General features: G+C 35.8%; 1 protein-coding gene across 2 annotated transcripts in view; it reads left to right on the top strand.

Moving 5' to 3' along the window:
- LOC141449260 (glutamate receptor 1-like) overlaps nucleotides 1-16,452 on the top strand; it is a 950,852-nt gene that overhangs the window by 740,660 nt on the left and 193,740 nt on the right. For both annotated transcript variants that reach the window (XR_012455423.1, XM_074118495.1), the window contains exon 5: nucleotides 12,301-12,433. Coding sequence is in view for 1 of the 2 variants with exons in the window: in XM_074118495.1 (XP_073974596.1) it covers nucleotides 12,301-12,433 (133 nt within the window). In the remaining variant the exon portion in view is untranslated. The remainder of the gene's footprint in view (nucleotides 1-12,300; nucleotides 12,434-16,452) is intronic.

A 16,452-nucleotide genomic window follows, 5' to 3' on the forward strand; every position in this document is an offset into this window, starting at 1 on the left:
GCATATCAATAGTGAAAGATTCGATCGTTTCTCATATCGTCTGTTCAGTTCTTTCCGTTTGAGTCTAGTATGTGGATTCCAGGTTACGCTTTTGTCTTTGAAGGATTTAAGTACTTAACACCATCTGTTGTTGGAAGAGGAGTGAGGTTTAGGTAAACGGGTGGAAGGATAGTTCGCCTTAGGGAGAATGTAATGTGATTACGTTTATTTTAATCCTCCGTTTCTTTAGCCAAGCTCAAGAGATTCTATATGGGATTGAAGGGAGCAAAGGCAAAGACCGGGTCCTTGTGAGAGGCAAGCATTGCGTTGTCATCGGTGTAAATAAAAAGAAAAATTTGAGGGTTAAAGGGTCATCTGCAGTATACATGGTGTATACGGAGGAGTGGTCGAAACTTGGGGAGGTGAATCTACAGCTCAAATGCAACAAAAAATATTCTCTTCACTGTGGCCCGATTCTCAATAGTGTCCAAGATATTTGCATTTTTAACTTTTCCGTCGATATTCGCGTTTTTCACCATAAAAACATTGACAGAGTAAATTAGTAATGAAAAGTCAGCTCGCAAAATCCCACTTTTCTGCATTTACACCCCTCTGTTCGGGGTAGGGTTTTATTAAAAACCAAAAAAATCCATATGATCTTGAAGCTCAATAAATGCGCAACTTTTTCTGAAATTATGTGATTCCTTGATTCATTAATAATTGAAAAAATGCAGTTGAAAATTTTAACAGAAATCATCGAGAACGAATTTTTTAGACATTCAAGTAAAAATTTCATTGTTATAAGAAACATTTTGAGGCTCTGGGTTAAGCAGATTTATAGGAAGTTTAATGCTCTTTCGTTTGGAATAAGCAGATTTGTTGTAGGATAAAGGATAGAAAAGTTACGACCGTTTTTATGGTGAAAAACACGAATATCGACGGAAAAGTTAAAAATGCAAATATCTTGGACACTATTGAGAATCGGGCCAAAGTGAAGAGAATAATTTTTGTTGCATTTGAGCTGTTGGATCACCTCCCGAAGTTTCGATCACTCCTCCGTATTCACCCTTTATAGTGTAGAGTTCCCTAGGGAACACCCAGTGATCGCATCCTAAATTTTTAGGAACCGGATCCATAAAGTCAAGTAATATATCTAGGAACCTATTCTTTATGTTTTAAGAGTGAAAACAAATCACTTAAGACGTCATTTTTCATTAAAAATACCATTTTTTCACTAATACTGTGTAAAAATCCAGCGTTTCCCAAACTTTTTTGTCTCGCATACCATTTTGTAGGGGTAAATCATGCTAAATTGTAACACTTCATAGAAATGATTGTATGATTTGGAAGGGAAACATATCCTAGTCTACAAAAAAGGAATGGTACCCAGTACCGCAATACATTTAAGTTAAGCGAATTGGAAACTGAATGAAATTTGAGTGTATGCGTCAAATGTTGGCAGATATTTGTAACCATTTTCATGTGAACAGAATATGTATGGATAAGGTATTAAACATTCGCTTCCACATCAAATTGGAATTGCGCAAAATTTGGGCTGAAAACCCCCTTAATGAAAACAAAACACTACTACCCTAGTTCTTATTTAATTTTTTTTTTAAACAGTGCCTTCGACCAATTTTTTCTTATATTAAAACTGTCCGGTAGGACAGTTGTATAAGGATTGATCGTCAAAAAGTGCACGAAAAAGCGTAACGTTAAAAAACACCCAACTTTGACAATTTTTTTCTCTTTTTCTATAAAAGATAAAATTCCCAAATTTTCTTTAAAATATAGGGCAAACCCTCCTTTATAACTGTAATTTTTTTGCAACCCCCCAGACCTAATAGATTTTGAGAAAAAAGTTGCCGAAAATGAGCAAAAACGGCATTTTCAGAAATTGTTGTTGTTCTTCTTCTTCTTCTTCTTGTTGTTGTTGTTGTTGTTGTTACCTTTTTTGTAAACTACGTAGCGCCTAAACGCGAGAACCGATTTTCATGAATGAGGTGACATTCGATTCGGAATTTTATGTAGATGTGCCTTTTGGGGGTCTCGACGCTGTACACCGAATTAGAGATTATTCCTGGCGGCACCTTAGTAGGGCAGTCACGAAGTTTTCTTAAAAGTTAGCTTTCAGTTTTCGCTAATATCAAACATCCAGAAAGATTCTTATGATTTCATTCACTTTTATTGTCTGCTAGCATTTTAAAATAAACTGTAGAACTATGAATATTAATTTAACAGTACTAAATCCAGGAAGGCCGACTTTTTGGCCAAACAAACAGAATAATAATTAGGAAATGAATAATATTGAATTTCCTTTTTTAACTGTTATTGTTTTTATAATAAAGACCGACGTGGCCCAGGCTTTCGACAGAGTTTGGCACCCCAGGACTACTATTTAAACTTAAAAAATTCCTCCCCCCACACCTTTTTACCTACTTCTGCAATCCTACCTTAGCGATCGCTGTTTCAGAGTGAGATGCGGTGGAGAGGTCTCTGATCTTCATGCAATACACGCTGGCGTGCCACAGGGCAGCATACGTACTTGGACCAATCCTATACACCATCTATACTGCTGACATCCCTACCCATCCCCAAACCCTAATCACAACCTACGCCGATGACACCGCCTTAGTATCTTCCCACCCTGAACCTCTTCAAGTCTCTAACATTGTTCAAGAACACCTTGAGCTCATAGAAGCTTGGTGCCGAACATGGAGGATTAAACTTAACACTACCAAATGTATACAGGTGACATTCACATTACGAAGACAGACCTGTCCTCCACTAACTATTAACAATACTGACCTACCGACTCCCACACAGGTTCGTTATCTAGGGCTCTACCTAGACAGCCGTCTAACCTGGAACCCTCAAATAAGACTTAAAAGACAAGAACTGAACAGACGCTACGGACTACTAAGGAGATTCCTTGGACCGAAATCCTCCATGAACATACAAAACACACTTTACAAAACACTATTACGACCAATATGGACATATAGAGCAGAATTGTAGGATTCCGCCAAACCATCCAACATCCAACCTATCCAATCTTTCCGATTCTCCATCATGATCTCAATATTCCGTATGTAAATGAATTAATCCACTCCCGATTCCTAAATTTCCACAGCAAACTCTCTGATCACCCAAATCCTCTGGCTCAATCACTATCCACATCGTCCCATCCTGACAATCCTCCACGTCGCTTAAAACGGCGTTGGCCACGTAACCTCAATGGTTCCTAAACCCCAATAAGTTCCTAGAGAGTTCCAGCGCTGGCTGGTTTCTCTCATCCCGTCATCGTGGTTGTGGCACTGAGCCAGCTCTGTGGCATAATCAAATGTTTCTTTGTACTACAGTTTTGCTAGATGTACATTTTGTACAGTTGCAAATAAATAATAATAATAATAAAGACAAAAATTACTAAATGAGGACAAAGTTGTTAACTAATTAAAAAATGTTTTAGAATTTCTTTTCAGTAATTTATTGCACTGATAAATAAAGTTATTTTGAAGAAATGAGGCAGGGTAAATAGTACTATACATACATATGTTGTAACTATATCCCTCTCTATTATTTTCCCTGAATTCATAAGGAAAATATTGTGATCGAGTTAAATTCAACCTTTCTCTAGAAGTATCCGTTTTGAAACTGCTTAAATAAAAAAAAAACGTCTGGACGTGGGTGTTGGCGAAAAATTGAAGTTCAAAATTGATACCTAGTTTAGATGTTATCATCGGACCCTGCAATTTATGCTTTTTTGCCTAAAATCAGCCAATCAGAATTGCAAGTTTACTAAGCCAACTTTACAGTTCTTTCGAGAATTCCTTACAAAATTGCTCCTGTTTTCCATTAATTAAACTATGGGTACCCATTCAGCTTAAATAGTTATAGCCATTTAATTATTCAAATATTTAATTTGTTTGTTTTTTTCAGGGAATTGCTTTTTATCTCATTTGCCAATTAATTAATTACTGCATTTCTTCGAGTCATTTGCACTCTCGCTTGGGGGTCGACCTGAATTTAATAACGTGGTTTTGATGTAAAAAAATGAGCCTTTCTGTAATAAATCTAAATTATTACTTTTGCCACTAATATCGGTGTCAAAATGGGAGCGCGCTGTAAGATGGCGCACAGAAAGGCTGGTGGCCCTTTCTGGCGGTAAGATAAATTATTTCAGTTCCTGTATCAGTATAAAGCCTATTCTAAGGCAAAGAAAAAATAAAAAAAAGTAAACAAATTTTAGGAGGTATGAAAAACGAGTGAGGCACTGCTTGCGAAGGAATACTTGATGAATACTTCAACGTTATTCGAAGACTTACATTGCGTCCTATTTATTTAGTTTTTTTAGCACACACATTTTAGAGTGAAAGTAGGAACTATTCTTTCTCCATTCAGCCATGCTGACGCTGGAGTTCCGCAAGGCAGCATACTAGGCCCCATTCTGTACACAATCTACACCCCAGACATACCAACTCATCCTCAAACTACTCTTCTCATCTATGCTGACGATACTGCCATCTTATCTACTAACAAAGATCCTTTAATAGCTCATAGAAACATACAGTCTCACCTCACCTCCTTAGAAAAATGGTTCAAAAAAATGGGCTATCAAACTGAACGAAACAAAATCTCAAAACTATTTCTTTCACTCTTCGACGCATCACTGTTCCTCCTGTCTTTTACAATCTAATTCCAGTAGTCAACGTAGTCCGCTACCTTGGGCTTTACCTTGACAGAAGACTTACATGGAATCCTCAGACTCGACTTAAGGAGGACAGAACTCAACAGACGCTTCCGACAACTGAAAAGACTCCTCCACAACAGATCAAAACTCACTCTAGACAACAAAAGTCTTATATGTGTAAGTATATTAAAGCCAGTTTGGGCTTATAGCATCGAACTGTGGGGTTTAACCAAACGCTCAAATCTCCAAAGGATTCAGTCCTTGCAGTCTGAAATTCTTCGCTCTTATAGCTGGACGCTCCTTTCTACGTCACCAATCAAACCATTCACCCAGACTTGAACATTCCTTTCGTCACACAAGTTGCTGAAAACACGATACAGAAAATTCCATTTTAACATTCAATCTCATCGCAATCCACTTGTGCAACATCTCTCTTCAAGAACATTTCCAGACAACACTTCTAGACGTCTTGAAAGCTAGGTGGCCTTGCGATCTCCTCTCTGATGAAGAGAGTCAGTAGAATGTAGAATGTTACCGTTGGGTAACTTCTCCACTCTGTTATACGAGTGTGATATGTTGCTTGTTGTTACCCTTATCGCTTATAACGCAATGCGTTGATTGTAACTAAAAATTTTAAATGATTTAAAAAAAAAGAAAGTTTTTTAGCGGCTAGAGATTGTTCGTTAGTTGTACGCTTATGATTATAACGGATTTATAATAAAATTAATTTTCTCAAACGCTTCATTAACTTAAATCAACAAAGTATGCAATCACAACAACTACAGAAATGTTGTATCAGTTACTGCAATTCAGTGTTATAATGCTGGTTCGAAATTGGCTTCAAAATGAGGAAATATCTGTGTTACTACTTCCAGAATAATATTCACAGAAAGACATGAGTGTTAAAACCAAATTTCTGAATTGAAAATCTGTGTTTTGGGGCATCTTGCAATCCCTTAACTTCCATCCTGTTAGTCTTTCTTATTCCAAATTCTCCCTAACTTCCGCCTACCAATATTTGGACACGAACAATGAAAAGACGCCGTTTCCAAACCTCCTGCTTACAGAATCATAAACACCTTTCTTCACCTATCCTACTTGGAAACGAAAAAGGAGAGCTTATGTATAACATAAACACTTTGTTATACCGCCAAATGGAAACTGGCCAAAACATTAATATCGATAACATCTGGGTGTGTAATGTTTACACATAAACAGACCTAGTTTTGTTATAATTTACAAGAATGTGCTCACAACAATGTAAACACAGCATACCAAATTTTGTAATCTTGATTTCATTATGGCAAGAATATTATTAATTTCTGATTAGTTTCACGATTTAGTAAACATTGTTATTTTCTTCTCTGCTCTATGGAATTTCCGCATTTCCGCTTGAGAGGATGTTAATCCACTGCGACGATAGAGAAACAGCTGACCTTTATTCCTACAGTTATCTTTAATCAAACAATTGTTGCAGGAAGGTTCTAACAATTTGTTGCGATAAAAGTGGCAGAACTTTACGATCTATTATTATATATGACCATAACTGAACTAGTTGGATTTATTTGATTTCAACTTAAAACTAGAGGAGTTTCTAACTGACTGTTAGGCTGCGAAATTCCATTAAATGATTGCTGTTAATCATTAAACATTATTTGTTTACTGGGCTCTTTGCAACTGCCTATCATTACATTTATATCGCCTACCGTTGTTGTGAGTAACGAAATTTACTTCTTGATTGCGCATTTGATTAACAAACATTTCATACGTAGGTTCAAGAATGATTTGTAAATAGTTTTCTTTTAATATTTAGTTGTAACTATTATTATAAGAATCTAAGAGTTAAGGTTGAGTTTTATTTTAGCTTCCCTTCGCCTATGTTTTCTATTAAAGGACCCACCCTTCTCACCGTAAAGATATTCCATCTGAGGCATCCTTAAGGGTATATTTATTAGGAGCTGACTAGGCTGTCCGTTTTCGGATAACTCCTGACTCCTTGAAACAGGTTTTCTTCCTCCAGAACTAAGCTGGAAGGTTCATTAGCTTCATTGGAAATCTTTTTTTCTGAGAATGTTAAAAATGTAAAAGTTGTAATACAATGACGACTATGTTCCTCTTTCTACTTGTTTCAACCTTTCAAGGGCGTGTCTCTTGATGAAGTATTCTTCTTCTTCTTCTTTCTTGGTATTACAGCCTTATACAGATACTTATTAAGGTTTTGCAGTGTAGGTTAGTCGGCCCTATGGCTAATCTCCAAAATAATGGAGGAACTTAGGTTTAAAGGGTTTACTCCGCTTTGCCGAAGCTATCTCCAAGGGAAGGTAGCCATTGGGTGTGTAGTGTATGTGCCTTAGTGTGTATGTAGGAGTGTAAGTGTAATGTGTCCCTATTTTATAGTACTGTGCTACGAAGCCGAGGGATTACAACACCCAGGAAGCTACATGCAACAGCGACCCCCTGCGGGAATTGCAGTATTCTCAGCCGATTTTCTACACACTGCATACATCCCAACCATCCTGAAATTGTTATTTCCTTCTTTGGAGCTGAAATGCTTTACTTTCGAAGCGATCAGGAATCAATAGAATCGTTTTTGCAACCTTGTTTCATTAACAGGAAAATTAAATTAAATAAAAAGGACATTACCTCTCTTCTAGTGTACTTCAACCCTACCCTCAGCGTTCAGCGAGTAGAATTTACAAACTGATACCTAAATAAAATAAAATAATAACTCCAGCCAATAATAAGATACAAACAGTAGGAGTAGAAATAAACAAGATATAAAAAAATGTATAAGTTTCTAGCCAATCAGAAGAATTACTGGAGGAGAGCAACGCGAATATCAAGGCTTAACCAGTTAAGCGCGTTTGACATGTATACACGTCAAACCAAATCTCTGTTACGGTGCGTTCGACGTGTATTCTCGTTGTGAAAAATATAAAATTGCCATTAACGAGATAAACTCGAAATTTTAATAAAATACAATAAGAATATAATTTGGTGGGATGTTTCCTTTATCTTACCAATAGAACTGCCAAGTATTTTATACGGAGGGGGTGGAGGGAGCCAGCCAAATGATAAGTGGTTGGTACATGTTTGGTCTCCTCATTAGAGATTGGGGAATTACGCACACAATTAGAAGCTCTCAACCCTCGTGCAATGCCGTTTTTACCTTAGATAGAGATTCAGACCTCAGTACGAGCATGATTTCATTTTTCACAGAATTCAAAGCTCTTTTCTTCCTTGTAAAAGCTCTTGCATCCCTAGTTAACTAGGCAATGCAGATTTTGAAAGAGCACAGAATGCTCTGTAATCTCAAGCCCCAGAAATTGCAAAAAAAGTGCTTGCAGTGACTATTAAGATGTTGTAAACTTTTGGTTGTTTTGCCCTGCGTTCGACGTGTATACACGTCATTGTCTGATTTTAATTCCGCATACTGTTCAGGGTTTTTAAAATTAAATTCCACGCTTAACTGGTTAAAAGAGTAAGAAACGAAGAAATTAAAAATAAAATGACCGTTTCAAAAAATGTGCTCGAGAAGATGGAGGAAAAGATACTTTGGTGGTAGAACGTGTAAAAAGAAAGGAAGATAGAAGAATAGCTAAGGAAATGCTAGACTGGGAAGCCGAAGGCAGCAGGAAAAAGGGCAGACCCGAGGAAAAGTGGATAGATGGTTCCGACAAAGCCTTCACGGTTACGGACTGAATGAAGAGGATAACTTGGATAGATCCAGTTGGAAGCTGAAATTAAAAGGAATGTATGGTCGAGGCAAACCTCAGTATTAAAGAACTAAAAAAAAAATATATATATACGAGTATATTATAAGAAAACAAAAATACATTATCTACTTGAAAAAAAAACAAAATGGTTCATACTAATCTGCTTGGGTCAATAATTTTATAGGATATAAAATATAAATGAAAAACAATTTTAAAAAAATACCTAAGCAGAAGGGAAATGAATAAAACAGATGTTTAAGAACTAAGTACAATGTTTAGGGATTATTTATATCGCTTTAAAATATAGACAATCTGGCATGACAGGGGTATCAATGTTCAATCCAGGGATTGGTTGGCTGTATTCTTTATCCCTCACTGGAACCCGCGGTGGTCACCTCATAAAGGATTTGGTTACTAAAGGATTTTAACTGTAAAACAGAATTTAACGTTTATTTTTTATGGAGATAGGAAATGACTGGCTTCAAACGGCAATTGGAGTAATTCAGCAATAAGTTTAATCGAGTTTGGCGCTGAAAATAAAAGAAGTATGTGGTTGAGGAAAACCTCAGTAATGTGGAACTCCTTTAAAAAGATTAAGCCGCTAGTAAATTTTCTGCATGCCTCTACCCCGGGGGCCATCCCAACAACAACTTGTAACGTACCCATTCTCTGATTTCCTCCCTGACAAAGCATTTGGCGATGCAGCCAAAAAAAAAATGTTATCCAGACAAGGTTATCGAGGCTCGTCTTGACAGGGTCCTTGTTTTTTGAATAAATTTCCCTGGACTTAGTTGGCAAAATGGATATCCGAGAAAATGAAGACAATGGAATGGAGTATTTTCCGCCTTATGATCTCGGAGAACACATATATATATAAATATAGAGGCTAGCTACGCCTGCAAGACTGTAGCTACCCTATTTAGGATTACCAAGATACCAAACTTCGTTTTCGCTTCGGAGATCCTGGCTCGCGCCTTGAAGCAGACAATGTAAAAAGAAATACATTAAGTGGTGTGCGATTATTAAAAATGTCTACTACTAAATTTTGTTTAGCAAAATTACGTAACCATTTCTTTACCACTAAATTTAAATTCCGTTGATGACCATATTTGTCCTTTTTGCGCTGTTCTTGTATGTGGTTTATTGGTTGCCGCTGTCATGATTGGCCCTGCTCAATGCGCGTGCGTGCCTCTTGTCTTCCTGCGGGACTGCTAAATATCGTTCCACCTCCCTCATTTTTACTCTCTGGGGAAATATCCTCTTAAGAGTAGTTTCAGTTCAAGTGTCTTCGCTCTCAACACTTCTCCCTGTTCAGAGTGGTAGCATAAAAGCAAGAAATATATCTCTAGAGAAGGTAGCGTTTGGCATGACCTCAAACTAAGCCATTAGTGCCAAACTCAACTTTCTACAATATTCTTAGAGCTTCAAAATCTTTTATGAATTGCATTAAAACTTTTTGGCAATAGATTTCGCAGGTTAAAAATACCTTGTTAATTCTCTTGCAAAGTGATACTAAATTCTATCCCCCCCAAAAAAAAAAAATCGGAACAATTTTTTATGCACCACCAGCTTAATTTTCTGAGATAAAAGGCATTCCTATCGGAATACCAGTTTTAACAGCATGAAAACGGCCTATTGGCTGCCTCCAAACTCATTCAACATCCATAGGTTCTGCAACGTCAGTTGATGTGTACCACTGTTAGGGCTAAGCCTCTCTCTCAGTGGAGAAAACTAGCTCTTCGCCACTCACTTGTCCAAGTTTTAGTGCTGGCCTGGATTACCCTCCCTAGGGCACAAAATAATTCTTCGGGAACTTCTATTCCGTAGGAGTTTTAAACTTTTATCTTTCCCAGAAGTATTCCTTAAAAAAATTAAACATTGTTAGCTTCAATAATTCTTTTTTTTTTACTTTTCATTACATGGTTCATCTTTTCGACTGTAAGCCAGTCAATCTCATAACATTACCTGGATTAAGTCGTGTTATCTATATTCGTAGTCATTCATAGAGCCTAGGTATCGTTTGTTTGTAATGCACTCAGCAAGAATTTGGATTTTTTCATATAGCATTTGATTCTTCAACATTTATTTTTAATCTTTGTTTTGGGAAATTGTTTAATTTTCTTACATTAATTTAAATTCTTCTTCTTTGCACAATAAATATAAAGAAACAAAAAATTAAACAGGTTTAAAGTTTCAAGGAAACATTTATTTTTTAACTAATTAGAAAAATTAATAAATTAAAATGGAAGCTGTTGAGAATTTTAATAGAATTAAATTTAATTTAAACTAAAGCTTTAATAATATACTTGAAATGATTTTGTCATTAAAGCTAAGTGACATTAAAACTTCCAAACGGTTAGAGATACCAAATGAAAGTTATGATTGATTACAAATCACGTTCTCAAATTATAATAATCATTTATCTTAGAGGATAGATTGTATCTCATCTGAGAACATTTATCATTAAACTTTAATTAGATACAGTGGCTACTGAAACCAGTGTACTGTAGATAAGTGATTTAACTTTTTCAATAAATCTGGATATCTTATTTTTCCAGACTACAATGCACTGATCCTTTCTAGAAATTTGTGGCTCCCCTTGCCAGAGCCTTCTAGAAGATATAATATCTGCTAATTTTCATAAACCGGAAGCGTTTTTATGAGGGTGTGACCTCATATACCTGGTAACTCTGCAGTTATTTAAAGTCAATTAGGGGTTTATTAAAGTTTTAATGTATTTCCTCACAGAAAGTGCACGTGCGAACACGTTTCAGGCCCAGCTTTTTTCAGATTCCCTTTAATTGACTAAGCCTCTGAAGGGAAAGCAACAGGGATTTTCCATTCAGACTGAGGAACACTAGATATATTTACTTAGACAGATTTTTCCTTGCCATAGTTCTTTGAAGTGGATCCAGAATTCAGTTCTGCAGATCTCTCCTCTTTTCTAAAGCTTCTCCTGGATCGGTAGCCTTTCGTGCAAAATGATCTAGGTCCACAAGAAAGAAGAGGCAAGAGCCGGTCCCATTGGCTTCTACTTTCTTGATGCCTTAAATATATTTCTCCTTTGTTGCGTGACTTAAGATGCAGAACCGTCCCCTTAAAGAATAACTCTGGTAGCCAAGTGGAAGAAAGAAGCAGTCAAGAAGCCCCAGTACATCTGCTTAACTAGTATCTTGAATTTTTAACAATTGTAGAAGATCTTATTTATCTTAGGAAAGAAATCTTAGGTAAGGAAGGAAACCTGTTTCTTGTCTTCCGCTAAAATCTTCCTCCAATTCACCATGGCGTCGTTTCATTAAAATTTGATTCGCTTTCTTCTTATAGAGGAGAAGCAGATTATAACCAACTAGAATTGCATAGTTATAAGCCATTCTCTAGGTCAGCAGTTAGCTACAGCTCACTGCCTTAGTTCTTTGAGGTATTGGAAAGGCTCCCTTGCGACGTCCCTTCTTATTACATTCCACTCCCTTATTTTAAAATTTAAATAACTATTCAATCTTAATACCTCTCCTAGCAATATATTAACCAATTCTTTAATGCATTATTTATTTGATACGGTTATTTTACTATTGGAGATACAGAATCCTTCGTACGGAGATTTTTTTTTTGTTATCCACTACTACAGCAGTTCATTTGATTTATTTTTTTCAGTGTATCTTTTGAATTTAATTCCTAATACTTTCAGCTACAATAATATTTGAGCCTGCAAAGAAAATAGATTAGAAACTCAGATTTAAAATAATAACTTCAAATTTGACGTCGTTCCAGCAAATACCCATTATTTTTGTACATTATTATTTGTATCTCTCGTTTTTTGCATTTAAATATGTTTAGCTTAAACTTAAACTAGTTAGCAAATATTATTCTGATTCTAACAAGTTTGTTAATAATATAAAACAATATTATTTTGCACAGGTCTGTTGAGGCTGCAACAGATCTATCAAAGTCTGAAGCCTGGTTCGGATTCATTTCAAGTGGAAACTGTGAAAAGGATACAGAATTTCTCGGAAGCGATTGACTTCCTGCATAGCGTTGAAGAATTATCAAGGTAAATGTTATTCTTAAATCTATTTTCTAAGTAGTTGTATCATAGATACGGTTTCAGGTAGCTACACAAGTAGGCGATCAAATCACCAATAAGAAGTGCAGCTAAATTTAATTTGACAAAATAAAGTTAAATTGTAGCAATTACACAGCATCGGACTTAACTGCAGAAAATTAGGCAATGGCCTAGAGTGCTAAATTTTAGGGGCGCCTTAGCTAGCTAAGTAAAATATTTTGTTCTGTAAGTAATGTTAAGTATTTTTGGTTATATCTAGATGGTTGCAATAAATTATTTGAAAATCAGTTAAAAATTTAGGACTTAACATTTCTCCTAACAAATTTCTGACTTTATATTTTAGAAAATTTAATTCTTAGTGTAAGCGTATTAACGTCAAGGATTAGCTGAGTGGTTAGCTGGATTTCGAAACCCGGAGAACTCGCGTTTGAATCCAGCTGCTGGCCCTTAAATTTTTTTCTTTTTTAAGGAACTTCTTACAGAAAGCTCTGTTCGGTGATGGACAGTGTTGTCTGAAATGTGAGAGAAATGCCTTACTTCTAAAGTATGGGTATGGGTGGGTAAGACTATGGCAGATCAGTTACCTAGACAACCATGGTTTAAGGGAACTATCATTAATAAATGGGTTGTTACGACAATAAGCAGGCTGAGAGCGAACCAAGCGGTGTGTGGATCGTATCTTCACAGGATCAACAAAAAGTCCTCTCCTTTTTGCGTAGATTGCAATGAGGAGGAGGATTTCAAACATATAATAATGATATGTCCACGTTATGTGGTAGAAAGGAAACGAATGTTTGACGACTAGTATGTTACAGGAATTTAGTGCACCATTTCGCTACGAAGACATAATATTCTCCACCAACATCTATGTGCTTAAATCTATAGCAGAGCTAGCAATGAAATATGAATGTATTTAAAAGTTATAGCCGATTAGAATGAATGGAAGAAAATGATTAGAGAAGGATTGCGTGATTTTAATTTCGGTTAAGCTATAAACATAGAGTACTGATCCATGCATTAGTTGTAGTATATGTAAATAGTTGTATATAATAGAGGGGTGAATGTGTGAAGCGAATGTATTTATAAGTAAGAATGGAGAGTGAGTGATATTCTAGTGATAAGCACCTAGACGATGTACGTGTACCGTACACCTAGGCTGTTTGGCGAAAGCCAATGCCAAAAAAGAAAAAGACAAAAAGAAAATTTTAGAAAGGTCAAATTTCCTTAATTTGTCTTTTGGGTTTTACAAAGAATGTATTGGTAATAAGAATAAATTGTGTCCCACACATTTGGGGTTAAACAAAACAAAGAAACTCTTAAGAAACTTGAGGAGCAGGTGCAGGAGAAGGTCTTGTGAATTAGCACACCAACATTTTTGCGAAACTTTGTATTTACTTAGAGCGTCAATCTGGGTGTACCATTACAATACGTAATTCACGGTTATTTCATATTTTGGGGGATGTTCCCTTAAAATAGCTCAGTTAATTAATTTAAATAATTAATTTTTGATTAATTACTCGAGACTTCTTCAAAGACGTGAGGTCAGTGTTGCATTGCACAAAGATGCTATAATTTATAAAAACATATTTAGGAACACATTTACATTTAATTTAAAATAAGGAATAATATAAATTTAATCCTTTGAGAAAGTGAATACTCGAACTTTTTTAAAAGAAGGACTTCTTTAAAAACTCTTACAAAGTTTTGAATGTATTACAAAAGCATTTCACTACCTCAAACTTAGCACTAGTTATTTTAACTCACTTAAAAGCATTACCACGCCACAATACTTAAATTTAATCTTTATTCGGGTAGCGTAGCTCTATTTACAGTACCTAAGTTTGAACTCCTTCTCCTTAGAAAGGCTATTCTGTCGAACAATGGACTACCATGTAATGGGAGGCCAGTGTACTTGACCAACACCTAACATTCTATTACTAGTTCTATTATACTGTTCAAATCTTCAAAATGGCTATTACTACATTAAAATAAATTTAAATAACAAAATCCTTAAGGAGGGATTTTCAACTGTAGCCAGAGAAAAACCTCATCACCCAAATTTATTGGGCCTTCTTTGATTCCTTGAAATTGATAGTACAATTTATAAATGTTGGAGATAAACGGTAGTGTGAACAGACAAGAAAAACTGTGCACGGAAAGTTCTTTTGATCTTTGACACTTTAATGTTGTGTTTGGTGTTATGACCGAAGAACCGAATCCTCGCCAGACAATACGTGCAGCACCGTTTCTTCTTCATCTTAAAGAACCTACAAAGACTATCCTCAGCAGGCTCTTGAATTGCATGTGTTTATTTAATTTATGATGATCCATGAAGAGGTCTACGATCATCCGAATTGACGCAACGGTCTTGTTTGAATTGCAGTAAAGTTTGGTCCTTTACTTTTTCGCTGCTTCTAACCGTTTCTTCTCTCCACTAGTTCTGAAACCTGTTTCGCAAACGTTCATCTTATACAACAATCTTACTGCCCTACAGAACGGTTCAAGTTAAATAAAAACTGTACATGACCTATTCCTAAAGATTTTATTTTGGCTCCAATTTTCGAAAATATTTCTAAACCGACTTAATAGTAATTAGTCTGTAATGGCTATCAAAATATGTGACGATTTTAGCAAAATGGTTTCTCGTCTGAGATCTCAACAGGACAAAAAAATATTGTGACAGCTTCACCTGAATGACTGTAGCAGGCCTGTCTATGCCTAGTAAGAGGTTTCAAATTTCGGTTTAGCTTCTCTCCTACCTCTTTTTTAGTCTAGAATCCTTCCGTTCTTTGTGCTTAACTGCGATGGACTTGTCAATGCTCCAGAAGCTATCCTGTCGGAAATAAGATCTAATTTAGGATTTTTTTTTTTCTCAGCTCATCACGTAGTTTATGTATGCTCTGATGTACCTGGAACTAATGGGAGCTTATCTTATTTAAGAGTTAGATTCTGTTTGTCAGTATAACACCCGAAACTGCGGAAAAAACTAGAGAATTTTTATGAATATAAATTATTCACGTCCGAGATTGAGAATTGATTATGTTACTTTTATTTTATATATATATTTATTATGATATACTTATTTATTATGATTATATTTATTTTTTTCAAGAATTGTCCTCCTTTATGTAATCGTATATAATATATATTTCAAGGGAGATGACATAATAAAAGAAATTGTAAGACTACATCTTTTAGAATAGAGGAAGAATAGTCATTTCCTGATACTGTATGCCCTTCGGGAATTTCCGGAAGAGAAAGGCACTATCAGCAGTTTTAGTTGTTTGCTATTTCTGAAGGTTTGAATGATTTCTTACTTTCTTCAAGTTCTGTTGGTTATGTTACCTAACAAGTGGTTTCAAGAGTATTTTGTTGTATCCTTAGCCATCAAGCCGGAATACAAAAAAAGAAAAAATAAAGGCAGCAGTCTGACAAATAAACATTTGTTTTAATTCAGTATTTCAATGAAGATTGTAGAAGAATCAATTTTAAAGGTAAAAGGTACAAAAATAAAAATAAAACATACATTTAAACTCTAATCTGCACTTCAGGCGAGAATTTTTGTGGGCAAAGAACTTAGGCTACCTTTAAAAAGGCTTCTTCTATGGATGCCGCAGTCAGTGAAGAGGACAGTTATTACGAGGGTCGTTTGAAAAGTTCGTGCAAAGTCAGAGAGATAGCACTACTGGCGCGTATCGAGGTTATGTTTAGTTAGTAGCATCTCTTGGAAGAACACACACCAAGTTTCAGCCAGATCGGTCTATTTCTTTGTGTTTAGCATTCGTTTGAATCGAGGAAGTCGAGTGATTTTCAAAAAATGGACGAAAAAGAATTTCGTGTGTTGATTAAACACTACTTTATGAAAGGCAAAACGCCTCAGGAGACTAAATAGAAGCTTGATAAACATTATGGTGACTCTGCACCTTCGATTAGAACAGTTTATAAGTGGTTTCAAAATTTTCGGAGTGGCCATATGGGCACAAGTGACGCTGAACGTTCTGGACGCC

This window comes from Rhodnius prolixus, unplaced genomic scaffold (genome assembly GCF_049639745.1).
Source record: "Rhodnius prolixus isolate KJV_2025 unplaced genomic scaffold, Rpr scaffold_2, whole genome shotgun sequence".
Taxonomy (NCBI): Eukaryota; Metazoa; Arthropoda; class Insecta; order Hemiptera; family Reduviidae; genus Rhodnius; species Rhodnius prolixus.